At 41.2% G+C, this 15,169-nt stretch overlaps 1 protein-coding gene across 1 annotated transcript in view; it reads left to right on the top strand.

Moving 5' to 3' along the window:
• Positions 1–15,169, top strand: part of crybg2 (crystallin beta-gamma domain containing 2) — a gene marked incomplete at its 3' end in the record, with an annotated part of 46,174 nt that overhangs the window by 29,548 nt on the left and 1,457 nt on the right. The window contains exons 6-21 of the mRNA XM_083925206.1: positions 138–902; positions 5,394–5,441; positions 7,563–7,681; positions 8,972–9,251; positions 9,751–9,890; positions 10,021–10,147; positions 10,263–10,298; positions 10,464–10,603; positions 11,197–11,323; positions 12,254–12,408; positions 12,492–12,618; positions 12,705–12,737; positions 13,421–13,533; positions 13,717–13,846; positions 13,925–14,064; positions 14,178–14,301. Of these exons, the coding sequence (XP_083781332.1) occupies positions 138–902; positions 5,394–5,441; positions 7,563–7,681; positions 8,972–9,251; positions 9,751–9,890; positions 10,021–10,147; positions 10,263–10,298; positions 10,464–10,603; positions 11,197–11,323; positions 12,254–12,408; positions 12,492–12,618; positions 12,705–12,737; positions 13,421–13,533; positions 13,717–13,846; positions 13,925–14,064; positions 14,178–14,301 (2,604 nt within the window). The remainder of the gene's footprint in view (positions 1–137; positions 903–5,393; positions 5,442–7,562; positions 7,682–8,971; positions 9,252–9,750; positions 9,891–10,020; positions 10,148–10,262; positions 10,299–10,463; positions 10,604–11,196; positions 11,324–12,253; positions 12,409–12,491; positions 12,619–12,704; positions 12,738–13,420; positions 13,534–13,716; positions 13,847–13,924; positions 14,065–14,177; positions 14,302–15,169) is intronic.

Here is a 15,169-nt window from a genome sequence, read left to right as displayed (position 1 = left end):
TCAAATCCACTATATTGACGTGACTAAACCTAGGCAAATCAAATCTAAGCAATCTGAATGTCTAGGTGTATGAGAACATGTGGTTATTGTAACCTGGGTAAATCAATCTTTTCAAATATTGCTTTACTCCCCCACAGGACCACCAGCAGCAGCCTGGAACAAAAGGCCTGAACTTGCCACTGAGAGCATCTACTACCAGCAGCTTAATAACGAGAAAATCCTCTGATTCTTCTCCTGAAGAAATAAAAACCCCAGTGCTCAATGGAAACGGACAACTCCCGTCTTCCAACGCAGGCTCTCGCCTAGACAACAGTATCATCTTTGGAAGCCAGCGGTCAGCATCCATAGAGATTTTAGAAAACGGAAAGGGCCATCGGCCACTCTTCCGCACCGGCTCGCTCCCTGAAACAGGGCCTTTAAATGATCGCATGAGTGTGGGACAGAATCAGTTTGGTGAACTGAGCACTGGAACAGAACCAGCGGGGTCCCGATTCGAGCGCATCTCCTTCCTTTTGAACTCCTCATCAGGCTCCTTAAACGGGGCTGAAGACTCCAACGCTCGTATGAGTCGGCCTCCACGGATGGGCATCAACTCACCGCCTTCGAGCAACAGTCCCACCCGCCTCCTCAGCCCCAATGGCTCCATAGACCTCCAGAGGCCGTTCACCACCACAGACTCTCCCTTATCTATGTTTGGCCAGACACAGGGGATGGGGATGAGTGTAGGTACTGGGGCGCAGATCACTCCCCTCCTGCACAGGAGCTTCAGTAATGAGGGCAGCGTGGGAGTCCAGCAGACTTCATTGTTCAGCAGTATGCATGGAGGGTCTCAGCTCCAGAGCCAAGCACCCGAGCCTGAGAGGAATTTAATGTCGAAATACAGGGCCTTCCCTGATGCTTACGTGAGTATTTCTAATACAGTTACTAATATTGTTAATTTAGTTTCACTACCTATTATTGTTGACATTTAAATATATAACAATACATTGTGGGGTAAATGGGGATCCTTTAATTTATAAAGAAAATTGCATTTCCGCCTTTTGGTGAATAGCTTATATAAGAGCAGGCCTTAGTCCATGAAAGAGACGCACACCTAGTGTATAAATAATGCATTTCTGCACCCTTAAGGCAAAGGTAAGTGGACGAATGCAGTAGAAGAAGCTGTTTTCTTGTTATTTCACACTTTGTTTAACAAAAGAGAAGTCCAACGTTAAGAGTATGCAAATGTTCGCAGGTCTGTTAAAAGTTGTGCAAGGCTTGAAATGAAAACTACATCTATGGTAACAACATAAGAATGAAGATCCTCTACACATACTGTATACCTGACTTTGTACATAATCTGTGTTTACTTCCTATTATGTGGGCAGTTCTTAACCTTACTCTCAGATCTATTCTCCTCACTGTTGTAAAAAAAAGACAAAATAACAGGTCAGGTTACAATAGGTGAGAGAGATGACTTTATATGTGGTTTGTTGTGCACGCAGGAAAAAGCCCTCTTTGTGTGACTTATGTTGCTGACCTTCATATAATGCAACACAGAGCATCTTCGTTTAAGTATTTGCAGTGCACCAACTGGGATTAAAAGTGGAAGTGGCCACTGATGGTTCCAGTGAAGCCCTGTGCCTCAGTGGCGTGGAAATGGGCCTTCTGTAGTGATGCATTGGCAAAGAGTTGAAGTTTAGTCAAATGGGATCCAAATCCCTAATCCCCACCTGTTAGGCTGCATGCAGTTCCCACTGAACATAGCATGATAGGGTGTGTATCCAGTCTTGATTTCTCTCTCATGTAGCCACTTGTTTTTGCATGCAAGTATTCATGTAAAAGGAATAACTGATTAGGACATGTCTGAAAATAATTTTGATTGTCAAGAGCGAGAACATCTATTAACACCTACACACATAGCAGGCACACAAATACCTGTCTCTTTCTGTCAAACTCACACCGCCACTTACATTTGACCTTCAGAAAAGAACCACCAAAGAAATTAATTTCACGCTAAACAGGTAACCATTATATAATTAACCAATACACGCTGTACTATTAGTGCAGGTATGCCAACAGTTAGGAAATAGTAAAACCGCAGAACAGACCCGAGGGAAGGTTGGGATGATGCAGTAAAACCAGATGCTTACATTCTACTTTTATTGATGCTGTTCTCTGCAAAATATCATTAGTTGATCTTTTCGTGCCCGTGCCTGACCCATGGAAGTGTTGTTATTTCTGTCCATGCAAATATAAAAGAAGTGTCCGCTGGATTCTCGAGGTGTAACAACTAATTGGTTTACGGCTGTCCTATGTAGTTTGCACGCAAATATTTGCACGGGAAGTTTGTTCATGTTCACACAACACTTTGTTTGCCACTGCGGTGTTCAGTAGTGTGGCTCCTGCAGCTCCTTTTCCAGGCCAAAGCATGCTGCATGACCACAGTTCATATTACAAACTGTCTGAGCCTGACATGACAAGAATGTACAGCAGGCCCAACACAGAAGGTATGGAGAGGAATCAGACAAGTAATGTCAACACATTTCTGTTACATTGCATAACAAGTTTGCATTGTTGCAATGTAGTTGTAATACCTATGATTACTACTCCAGAGACAACTGAGTAGGAGAAGCCCCCCCAGGCACCTAGGAACTTGATGTCAGGTCACTTTGAGTAGAAATGCTTTTTACTAATGGTTAAAAATGCTAATATTGTACTATAATCAATCAATGTATGTGACATCGAAACTTTCCTTTGTCTGATCTGAATGCCACAGAGTCATGTTATCTGATGTAAAAGATTAAAATAACATATGTTTTTATATAAACTACAGTCTTGTACAAAGGGACCCCTTGAATTGGCTTTTATCAGTAAACGTTGCCTCGTGTTATTATGCAGTGGGAGTGAACAGGTATGTATTTTACGGCTTTATCCGGCTTTACTGCTGCCAAGTGAAAGAAAGAAGAAGTAGGAAAAAATGGATAAGGGATTGTTTGCGCGAAAGGAACTACCTTGGGGAGAGAGGGAATTTGGCCATATACATGACTTTAAACACTTTGCCAGACTGATGTACATATATCTCTTTTATCAAAGCACTGATAGGATTACATGCTGTGAACTCACCCATGCATTTAAACCATCAGAGAGAGTTTCTGAGCTGGTGGGCGTGAGGCCTCTCAATCATTTGATCCTTGCAGAACACTTTCTGCGTCTCCACTGGGCTCCCCGCCCTTTCCAGCTATCTGTCTGTTCCTGCAGAGACGCGGCCACACCTCGTCTTTTCTATTCACATTTATCTGCTTGTTTTCCTCATAATTTGATGAACTGGAGTTGACAGGGTGACATTTGCAGGTGGCAGGGTGAGAGAAGATGACAAAGAGATGATCTGTTCTCTTTCACAAGTTTCCGTTTCTTTTGATCATGCTGCACATGTTTGTGCTTTTTTTTTTTTTTCCAATATGTGATTTGCTGAAACTGCACATTCCATCTGCAGTGACCAATTTTATGGGAGAGCATATCGTGTACCTGCTGGGAGGGAAGGGAGCAGAAGGAAGAAAACTGTCTGTTGGAGTTTATGTTTCAATTGGGCATTGAGGCAGCAGTAAACACATCACTCTCAATAAATGATGTAGTTGTGTGACGTAGTTTCGAGCTCTACAGAAGGCAAGATGTGAAGTTAAGAAAGAAGTACATATGCAGGGAACATACACTGACTTGTACTTTCAGCAAGTAAATTATTGACATCGTTTTTCGACAGGCTGAGGCTGAATGATTATGCTTGGTATATAACACATTTTATAGACAAACAATACAGGCCTGGAGTTTAATTTATAGCTAAACATCACAATTCATGTTTCAATCACTATTGGTTACAAAGGGTTGCAATGTTTTCCTCTGATCATTCAGCCTTCTCTTACGCTTTATGTCAAGTTGGCCTCTTCCAATGGTGATTTATGCACCGTCCTGTCAATAACTTGTAAAGTAAAACCTGTGACGCCGACTAAAGTGTCTCTGTCGGACAGGTTATGATATTGTGTCAAGACTCCTCTTGTCTGCACTCCTCAGCATTTGTCACTTAACAGCTGTTAAGAGCCGGTTTTTCTGCCCAAAAGCCACTGCACATGACTGGCTTGACAAGTAAAAAGTGTTGACTTTGAGACTTTGTTGATCATGAAATAGCAGCATGTCTGTGCCAACACAGACATAAAATACTTAAGTATAGAATAGAATATATTATTGTCAGTCAAGGTGGGAATTTGTCTTTTACCCGGATGTTTATTAAAACATGCAAACAGCACATAACAACACTTGACAGTTCAAATACTCCAAGTACAAAATACAAATAGAGGGAAAGAGTCTCTAAAACTGAGCAGTTGCCTAAGGGATGAATTACTTGAGATGTTCTTTGTTGACAAAGCCGTCTTTTCGCCCTGCCTTTAAGACATATACATTGTATTCTTCGCATAAATAACTGCTTTTGGCCAATATGATCTATGCTTTTGTAAAACACTTCTTTCTCTTGTCATGACAAGCACCATACAAGTGGAGCCGATATATTTCTATGTGTAAAAAGACATTTCCATCTTTTAAATGTTAAAGCTTTTTGACTCAAAATTTAAATGTTATTTGCTTAATGGTGGGAAACGTTTCTTGTTGTCATGTGTGTCTGTGACCAGTAATGAGTCGCTCTTTTGTTTACTCGGCCGATGCTGAGACGACACCATTCATCCCCTCTCACTGAAAATGTAAACAGGTGTTCTGTTGCAAGTCCAAATGCTTTTGTGTGCAGTGAGGTTAATTAAACGTGGTTGAGATTGTTTTTTTTTTTTTCGAAGAATGTAAATAAAAAGCTTTCATAGTTTTACATTAGAGCCAGGTCGGACACCAATGAGGACTGATGAAATAAGAGCTTCTGTAGGAGGCCCTTTTTGGTTGGTAACACGATCCGGATGATAACCTGTTTCCTACAGCGCTTTGAGAGCGTAGAGGCCAAGTGAGACCTGAGACCAAACACACAATCTCTCTGGTGGATCTATATGCAAATTTCATGGCGCTAACCTCCCACCACATTCCAAGATACACAAGCTAAAATTCCAGCAGCACACCAACTGAGATTTGAAGGCTCAGAAATGTTGGCACACAAAAGTAAGACAGGGTGTCAGTTCCAGTGTAATTTCAGAGCCAATCAGAGCAGATGAGCTCATACTGTTAAGTAGATTAAGTGGCTATTGTGGAGGAATGTTCAGTATTCTCACCGGTCAAAGAGGGGCTTGTTCTTTCATGGAAACGCCCCCAGAACCTGTTGGCCATATTGATGAATTGCTTGAAAGTGTCTAAAATAATACTATCTAATACTTTATAGTCTATATTAGATAGTTTGCTATAATATATCTATTCTCTTTTGTCCATAGCTCACTAAAACGAAGGAACATGGGAAGCTCAATCCTCGTCCTGGAAAGGTGAGTCACCACACAACATACACTCTTTATTATACGACACTCACTTCAACCACATGCTGCTGTTCATGTTCAAAGCTGACAGCTGAATGCTGTCACTGATTACCTGGGACCAGGAAGTAATATCATCACTGTGAAGGCTGTGGAATTTGCTTCGACACTGGCTAGATAAACAATCACTTCTTTTTCTCTCGTGCTGACAAATGGCACAGACGGGAGACATTCATTTGACAGTCTCGAGAATACAAAGGACGTCCTAAAGAATTTAAAAAAATGTATTCATAAAATGTAAATGTGTGTGCTTTTCATTTCAACACCATTGTCATGTCAATTTTTTACTACTGCTACTACTTTACTTTTAAACAACCCTGCAAAACGAACAGCATTCATATCAGCCTCAGCTTTGAGTGCAGTATTAACTGACACTACACCCACACAATAACTGACTTAGTACTGAATGAGCTAGCATGCTAAACATTATACTTGCTTAACATCGACATGATAGCATTGTCATCGTGGGCAGGTATGCTAAGGTTAGCATTTAGCTCAAAGCACCCTTGTTCCAAACTGTACACGCTGTACAGTGTTTCTATAGACTCTCTTAAAGGGCCGCCCACACCAAAAACATAATTATCCAAAAATGATGTGAGCGTTCACACTGATGACTGATAAATCTTCTCAATGTGTTGTTTTTTTTTTCTCATCTTTGGAATACAAGTCTGAAATAAAAGAATAATACAAATATATAATACAAAATAATGTTCTGTAAACAAACTACACCACCCACTAGCTCCCAACTGATTTTGCTTGTACCGTGTGCGGATGCTTGTAGTCACACACTTGTTAGCAACCACCTTTTTAAAGACTCGTACAAGCTTCACATTCATTCACAGAATACAAAACTGCTTTACATGAGGGGGAAACACGGTCAACACGTGTTTCCCCCTCCCAAAACTACTTGTTAACCTTTTTTCAGTAGAGGTACTGTGGCAGACTGTCTCTCAGACTTTTTGTTCTTCATCAGATCACAAAAAACTTCCCAGACCTCTTCTGTTGAATTACAGGATTAGATTGATGCCATTAAATTTCAACACATCTGCCTATTCAAGGCCACATACCGTACCCTATTAACCTTTAAATGTCAGGCCTGCTCCTGCATGCAACTGCAGATTGTCAATGAATGATCTCAAATGCTAGAGGTGGAGCTGACATTTAGGATCAGCTTCTGGGTGCTCTTCCATGCTCCAGGGCATCCAGAGACCGGAATGGACCAAACATGCCAGTACTGTAGACAAGAACAGCTTTTCTAAAGAAGCTACCGTTGTCAAATTCAGCCGCAAGAAACAAAGAACTTCCTAGAGGTAGAGAACTATTCAGTAGTAAAGCAATATATCACTCTGCTTTTTCATTTAGCATATGATAATATACATATTCAGGACTACTGTTACTGTGCAACTCCACCAACCAAACTTTTACTTTTTTACATTGGGCAATTCTGGTATCAGATGTCTTCAGGGGAAGATTCATGCTTGGATAGGAAACTAGAGATGATGATTGATAATACTGGCTCTGTTCTTTATTTCCCATAACCATTTAAAGGATTCTTCAGCAGCACAGGTTGAGCTCTTGCCTGCAGTTATTCTTTGTCATTACTAGTAATTTTATTCAGTCTGCCACTATATCATTTTCACCATCCAAGTGAATGAAACATGTCTCCTTTTGCAAAGCTTTAGATCTGATTTTCTTTCTGCATAAAGAACTTAAAAAATGTCTTACTGACTGAAGCTGCAGAGCTGCATAGTTAGCAGGGGAATGCCCTTTAGTCACACAGACAGACTTCACACCTCTCTTGGCAAACATGGGAAACGCTGAGGAAAGCAGAGGGCTGAAACGCATCCGTTTCGTTATGCTGCGGTGCATCAATTAATATATTACATTCTTATTTACGAGTATTGACAACTTAATTTGCTGAGTTTAAGATATTTCGACCAGCACTCGATATACACTAAAGACATTTGAGTTGAGCATGCCAGTTCTTTGGTTTGGCAAACATCTGCCCTGCTGACATGAGCAACATAGTGAACCCACGTTATCTATTCTTACATCTGTCCACGTTTTCTCTAGATCTATATCTTTGACCGGCCAGGGATGTGTGGCCAGAGGATCGAGGTGCGCAGTGATGTCATCGACGCCACGCCCTGGAAGCTGCAGGAGACTATCTCCATCAGAGTCATCAGAGGAGGGTGAGTGGCTGAACTACACACACATTTTGCGAAGTTTATCCAACATTTTTCCCTTAAAAACAAACAGGTCCAATACTAACTGCATGCAGTGTGTACTATATGCTACTTATGTAGAGTAAAATATACTGTTTTTTCAGTTATTATAGAAAATATCTGCTTACTTGAAAGTTTCTCACCACAGGAAATGACACAGGACTTGCTGTTGTGCCAAAGAGACAGTAAATGTTCATCCATAGTCTTATGTTGTTTTAACTGTTTCACCACCATAGTTTATTTCTTTGCAGCTGTGGGGAGCTGCTACATTTCCCTACACATCAACAGCATACTCAAAAATCAAGCCTACATCTTGTAGGCATGGGGGGGGGTAAAGAACTCTGAAGAGGTCAAAACTGGCCTTTATCAGGGTCATAGTATAGCATATGGCATGTAGTATAGTATGTAGACACTTTATTGTGTTACATTGCCAGAGTGAACACACTGCATACTTAAAACCTGCCAGAATTGTTTTCCTTGTTTGTCACTTTCTGCTAATTATTTGGTATTAAGTGTAACTTGCGAATTAGAGCAGTAAACAAACATCTGTAAATGTGTACTTTTTTTCATGCTCCCACTGCATATTTGGCACTCCATTAAAACTGAGACTTTCTGAGATCTTAAAAATGGCAGAAGTAAATAGGATGACACCCCTGCACCCTGTCTCTCCGGATGCACTCATGTGGCATCAAAACAAAACAGCTATTGATGCTTTGTGGACACGCAAATGCTTTAAATAGTTAACACACCCATGCACAGGCTTAAACACTAGTCTCAGGTTTGGAATGTTTTAGCAAACACAGCCAACAGAGTGTGTGCAGTAACACTGACAGTACTGCTCTGACCAGGCTTATTATGTTGTCATTTCATGCATCACACACTGCTCAAACGACAGCTGAAGCTGCAATTAAAGAGTTTTGTCCTAACAAAGAAGGAAGTGTTGTTTCTTCTTACATAGTCTGCTTAAAATAATAATAATAATATATGATATAATCCTCTCCTCTTCTAAAAGCCTTGGGTTAGAAGCACAGTGGCAACTACGTAAACAGATCAACCAGCGGCACCATGGAATAATGAGACACTTTGCCCTCATGTGTGAACACTGTTTTGATTGATTTTAGAATAATGATGCAGCAATACGATGCAAAAAAATAAGACAGGGTCTATGAATTGTTTACAAACAAATGCCCAGAAGATCTGCAGCGCAGATCATACACCAGAGGTTTTAACCTTGTGCCCTTTTTTCCTTCTCTCTAGATGGGTGCTGTATGAGAAGCCTAACTTCAAAGGGGAGAAGATCGCTCTAGACGAGGGAGACATAGAGCTCACCTACCCCTTCAACCCTCCAGAGGAGCAGCTGCAGAACGGACAGAAAGAAGGTGGAGAGCAGAACGGACAGAAAGAAGGTGGAGAACAGAACGGAAAGAAAGAAGGTGGAGAGCAGAACGGAGAGCAGAGTGGAGAATCAAGTGATGTGCAGACCGAGAACAAGCCAGCCAGGAGGTTCATCGTCGGGTCTATTCGCAGAGCTGTCAGGGTAAGACAAGCTTGTTATCTCTTTAACGTAGATATATGATGCTAAAAGGTTGTGTAGTTCGTACAAATGTTTTTTACAGTGCTCTTTAACTCAGTAGCACCATCTAGTGTCAGACTTAAGAGCGAGCACCTGTTGCCCGCACTTTCAAAAGTGTATAAAATGTCAATTTTTTTTAACAAGTAATACTATTGAATGAACTTAAGTAAATGTTTAATTTTTTTCTGATATTGCTTCTTTAAGTGTATATTCCAGCTCTGCAATGCACCATTGTAGCTGCTCAGAAGTCACAGTTTTTATAGTCCGCGCATCCACAATAAAAATGTATTTTCTTAACTCTTAAATATCGGTATCGGCCTTAAAAATATAGCTCTGGTTGGGCTTTGAAACAAAAAGAATCAGAAAACATAAACACTTAGATTGAATTGTTGTCTAATATAAGTCTGTGTATTAAAAGACCTGTCCATCATGACATTAATGAGTGCTCTCTGTCCTCCCTCAGGACTACAGCGTCCCAGAAATCAGTCTTTTCCCGGAGGAGAACGCAGAAGGGAAGAAGGTCGTCTTCAGAGATACGTCTGAGGATGCCAGGATTTTTGGCTTCCCCATCAAGGCTAACTCTATCTGCATTAATGCTGGGCTGTGAGTTCTGTATTATGAGTAAAAAGAAAATATGTGATTATATTGAAGTAACATTACGTTAACGTCATAATTAATAATTTTCCGTGGATTTAAACTGATTTCATCATTCACTATCTTTGTTCTGTCTCAGATGGCTCGTGTATGCACATCCCTTCTTCCAGGGTGTACCACGCGTCCTGGAGGTGGGGGGGTACCCCAACCCTGCAGCCTGGGGAGTGGAACAGCCCTATGTGGGATCAGTACATCCACTCAAAGTGGTAAGTGAAACTGTTGGAAGTATTTACTATTTCTGTTCTTCACTGACTCTGTATAATTCTATATTAAAGTATATCCCCTGCGTGAGTTAATACTTCATTATTTTTTATATCATAGGGTGAACCAAGGGTGGAAAACATGAGTGAACCAAAGGTAAGTTGGCACATATACTGCTAATAAACTGCCGCTAGTACAAACTTGAGACTGCATACTTGCCTCTCCAACAGCAGTGGCATGAATGACACCTACAGTGCAATAACCGACTCTGAACAAGTTATCCGTGTGCCCTGATTGTAAATTACACTCTTTGTCTCGCAGATAATGATCTACGACAAGCCGTACTTCACTGGGAAATCGAGGATCATAACCACGAACACGAGAGACTTCATGACCAGAGTAGACCGGCAACAGAAAGCCTTTATGTACAATGTCGGCTCTCTTAAAGTGCTGGGAGGAATGTGAGTGCTGCTTTGCAATGCTTGTATTCATGAACCTTGAAAAGACATCTTAGGGCGCACTCACACTGTCCATCCTTACCGTGCCTATGGACGTTTCATGGCTAAAGTGTAGTTCGTTTGACTTTTTTGTGACGGCAAGCGTACCACGCCTAGCTGCGGTACACTTCCACAGCCCATTTGGAGGAGGTGGGCATTTGTAAAGCATGTTTGCACATGTACAAACACGTGCATGCACACATGAATGAGTACGGTTGGATGAAAATATTCAAAAACAGTTAGACAAGACGCACAAAAACTCAGAGGTTAATGGAAACAAGTACCCTAAAGCCCAGTGCAAGGTACTTGTCCCCCCTCCCTCTCCCCCCGCGGCCCAGGCCCGTTTGTACTCACACTACCTAGGCCTCAGCGCGAATGCTTCTTGCCTGCCTATACGTCGAACAAACTAGACTTTAGCCGTGAAACGTGCTTGGGTACGGTATGGATGGACAGTGTAAGCGCACCCTAAGTGATCATTAATAGTTTGGTTGCAGCCTGTTTCAGCTGTGGTATAATGCGCGTGACTGAAAGCCACAATAATCTCTGTGTTTCTCCAGCTGGGTGGGCTACGAGAAGGAGGGCTTCCGGGGCCACCAGTACCTGCTGGAGGAGGGAGAGTACCATGACTGGAGGGTGTGGGGGGGCTGTGGTGCTGAGCTGCGCTCCGTCAGGGTGATAAGAGCAGTAAGTTATATTTCACTGCAGTTATTATTTGTTAATAATTCAAATGTTTTAATCAAAACAAGAGGGAAGCTGTGGCTCCCCACTGTATGCAAACTGCAGATTAAATGGTCTGGAGGCTGTTTTTGTAATGAGTGATTGGAGGCTTAATTCGAAACAGTGTAAACTTGACTGAGCTAACAATTACATTATGATTGTAAGGTTTTCAATTAACACTAATATTACCCACAGGACAACACAAAATGCACTACTCTATAAGACCCCAAAACTTAAAAATGTCCTTTTTGTTTTCAATCCAGGTTCATTTGTTTCTGTGTCAGTTGACTCAATTTGCAATTGGTTTGAGATGTTGATGTGTTAGTCAAACACCCCACAGTCAAACTACTTAATTTGCTTCGCCATTATCTCTAAAACAAATGCCCGAGCGCATGCAAGTGAACACACCAACGCATGTGCAGCATTGCCACATGCAGTTGTTTGGTTCGGACTGTGACAGAATATTTAAACTAATAAAACAAACATTTTTTAAATATACTAATTTTGGGATGTATTTCTTGCCGTTGCTGTCCCTAAGGCCAAGAATTGGTGGAAAATTTCTGAAAATGGTTACCTATGACAACCCAGCAACTGTTGCTATGGAGCCCTTTATTAATATTTGATGTTCTTTTGTTCTCTTTATGTGCTGTACCGTATGTGTTTTTTTCTTTTAATTACTAGAATGACCTAGAAAATTACTTTGCACTCTGATAAATGTTGAATTGCATGACACAACTCAAGACCACGTTCACATGCTTCTGGTCTCTCAGATATTTGTCATTGTCAAAATATGACTGTTATCGGAAACAGACTCTTATTTCAGCCAGACTGCTTTTTATCCACATGGGGATTAAGTGTAATTTAGGTAAGTTCACCCATTGTCTTGCTCCTCTGCAGGACCTGACAGACCCCTTGATGGTGATGTTTGAACAGACAGAAGAAGAGCAGGAGGACATGCAGGAGAACACCTTTGAGGTGACGGAGGCCATTCCTGACGTTGAGCTGTTTGAGTACAAAACCACCACGCGCTCCATCCAAGTATTAGGCGGGGCGTAAGTTGATTCTGCAGTATATTTACTTTAACACTCAGTAAAGTGGAAATGTATCGCAATAAACAGGTTCCTCCTCCTTACAGATGGGTAGCCTACTCCCATGTGGATTTCTCTGGTAACCAGTACATCTTAGAGAAAGGTTTTTATAACAACTGTGCTGACTGGGGTTCTCAGGACAATCGCATCTGCTCAGTGCAGCCCATCCTAATGGTGAGAACAGCTGTGAAGTCTTTAAAATATCAATTTGATGTTCATGCTATTATATTGCTTACATTTTTTGTTGTGTTGACTTTTAGGTTCCACATGACAGCTCAAGGACCAGGAAAGAGGTATTTTGCCTGACTACTCAAGTTTTCTGTTGTTTTACTCATCTCAGTGTTTTAGTGCGTTTAGGATTTTTGCACATAGAAAACTTCTGGAGAAGGTTCAAATAAATAATACAATAGGCAGGGTTTTATACAGATGTGCACATATCTCTGATGCCCCCAGGGCTGCAGTTTTCTATTTCTTTACTCTGTCTGGTGTCTGTCACAGCACGCAATGGTGCAAAACTTTAACTTCATTTCTTTTTTGGCACGAGCTGGTTCATGTGCCGCATCTGCACTTTGCTGCATGCAGGGAAAATCCCTTTTTGTTGAGTTTTGTTCCACGAAAGTAACAATCCGTGAACTGATGTGCTTCAGAGAGCGATGGTTTGTTTTGTAATAATGTGATATGGAGTGAATAAATATGATTAAATAAGTCCAAATAGTGCAAAAAGCAGAAGTGACCTTGGTACAGGCATATTGCACAGTGCAGGGTACAGGGTACAGGATGAGGTCAATAGTCTATTGGGAGCAGTGCTGATTGTAAAGTCTGACAGCAGCAGGAAGGAAGGACCTGCGGTACCTCTCCTTCGCACACTTAGGGTGTATCAGTCTGTTGCTGAAGGAGCTGTCCAGTGCTGTTAGAGTAACCTGCACTATGTTAATCTGATCTCTCACTTCCCTTTCCCTCTATCTCTGCCTGTCAGATAATAATGTACTCTGAGCCAGACTTCCAGGGGGAGTGTCACGTCTTCGAACGCAACCACGATGCTGTGTCAGAAAAATTTCTGACCAAGTCGTGCAGAGTGTCCGGCGGAAGGTGAGGAGTCTTTACCAAAGCATTGTAGTTAGTTAGTTGCAGCAGAAAAAAACTTAAGAATACTGTGTGAAAAGGCTAGGAATGCAAGGATGAACAACAAAAAATGCATGATGGTGCCGTAGTAAGGGTTGTGACGTATGAGATAGGGGAAGATTAAATATAATTCACTTCTCTGTGTTTCAGCTGGGTGCTCTACGAGAACAAACAGTACTCTGGGAACTTGTATGTCTTATCTGAAGGAGACTACCCCAATTTAACCAGCATGGGATGTCTGCCCGGCTGCACCATCCGTTCTGTCAAGAACGTGCCGATGGTGAGAAAGACTTTTTTTTTTTAAATGCTCTGTAATTTTTCTTTGTCTTGCTCTGAACCTTTATCTCTCCCTATCTAGAATTTCTCAGTTCCTTCCATCTCTCTGTTCGGCCTTGAATGTCTGGAGGGCAGAGAGATCACCATTGACACAGACATCCCCAGTATGGTTGAAGAGGGCTTCAACGACCACATTCTGTCAGTCAGAGTCAACAGCGGCTGGTGCGTTTTTGACTCTGTGCAAATGCGTGTGTTCTTTGCATTTGCATTGACCCTGGCATAAAGTAGCTCTCTGTTTTTTTGTGATGAGCTGTTTTGTCTCTCTTCTTTTGCAGTTGGGTGTTATGTGAACACAGCAACTACAGGGGGCGCCAGTTCCTACTGGAACCAATTGAAATCACCAACTGGACTAAGTTTAGTTCGCTACAGACTATCGGCTCAATGTACCCAGTCAGACAGGTTTGTTGACAAGTCATCTTTACAACCTCTTTTCAACAACATATAAATAAAGTACACGTTTAAAAAAGGTTGCATCCTAGCCATCAGTACTGAAATGTTATAACCTGACTCAATGTGAAACAAATCTGTAGTGCATTAGTTTACTCTGAACTAAAAGTTGGAAAAAGCTTTCCCACTCAGGCACCATATGCATTTCCCAAGTTTCGGCCCTAAAGCTTTCTTCAAGATCAACAAACATGCAACATTTCAAATAATCACTGAGGCAGTCATGTTTGTTGATCTTGCAGAAGGCCCGAGGGCCAAAACTTTATTTAAATAGAGAAACGCTTATGGAGCCAGAGGGTGCGACACCTTTTTCCTACTTTCAAGGCAACTTTCATCTCATTACAACCGTTTTAAATAATATTACTAATATTAATTTAAACATTAACAATTACTGTACCGTATTAACAACACTAAACTTTAACTACTATCACTGACTGGCTGCACTGGTAAATGGTAAATAGAATACCTAAATAAATAGAATTTGATATTGCTCAAAGTGCGGCATTTAACCAAGTACCAGTTTTGGATGGCTAGTAGGCAGTTACAAAAGACAAAAGTGTGTAAAGAGGTATCAGTGTCATGCCTTTGCAGCACTCAATTAACCTCTCTTACTGTAAAATTGACACTAGACAAAGCTTATCTCCCATAAAACCCCCTCCTTAAATGAGGAAATGATGTAAACTATCCTAAAGTAAAAAAGCCAAATGAAACCAATCGTATGCCTTTACTTTGGTATTAAATAATGTGATTTAGTTGTGTATGGTTGAAACAGCCAAAGCTCCTCTGATCTGTGACCCTGTAACTATATATTGTGATATTTTGC

This window comes from Echiichthys vipera (assembly GCF_963691815.1).
Source record: "Echiichthys vipera genome assembly, chromosome: 13".
Lineage (NCBI taxonomy): Eukaryota > Metazoa > Chordata > Actinopteri > Perciformes > Trachinidae > Echiichthys > Echiichthys vipera.
Note: the sequence above shows the minus strand (reverse complement) of the source record. Positions and strands in the feature narration are given on the sequence as shown.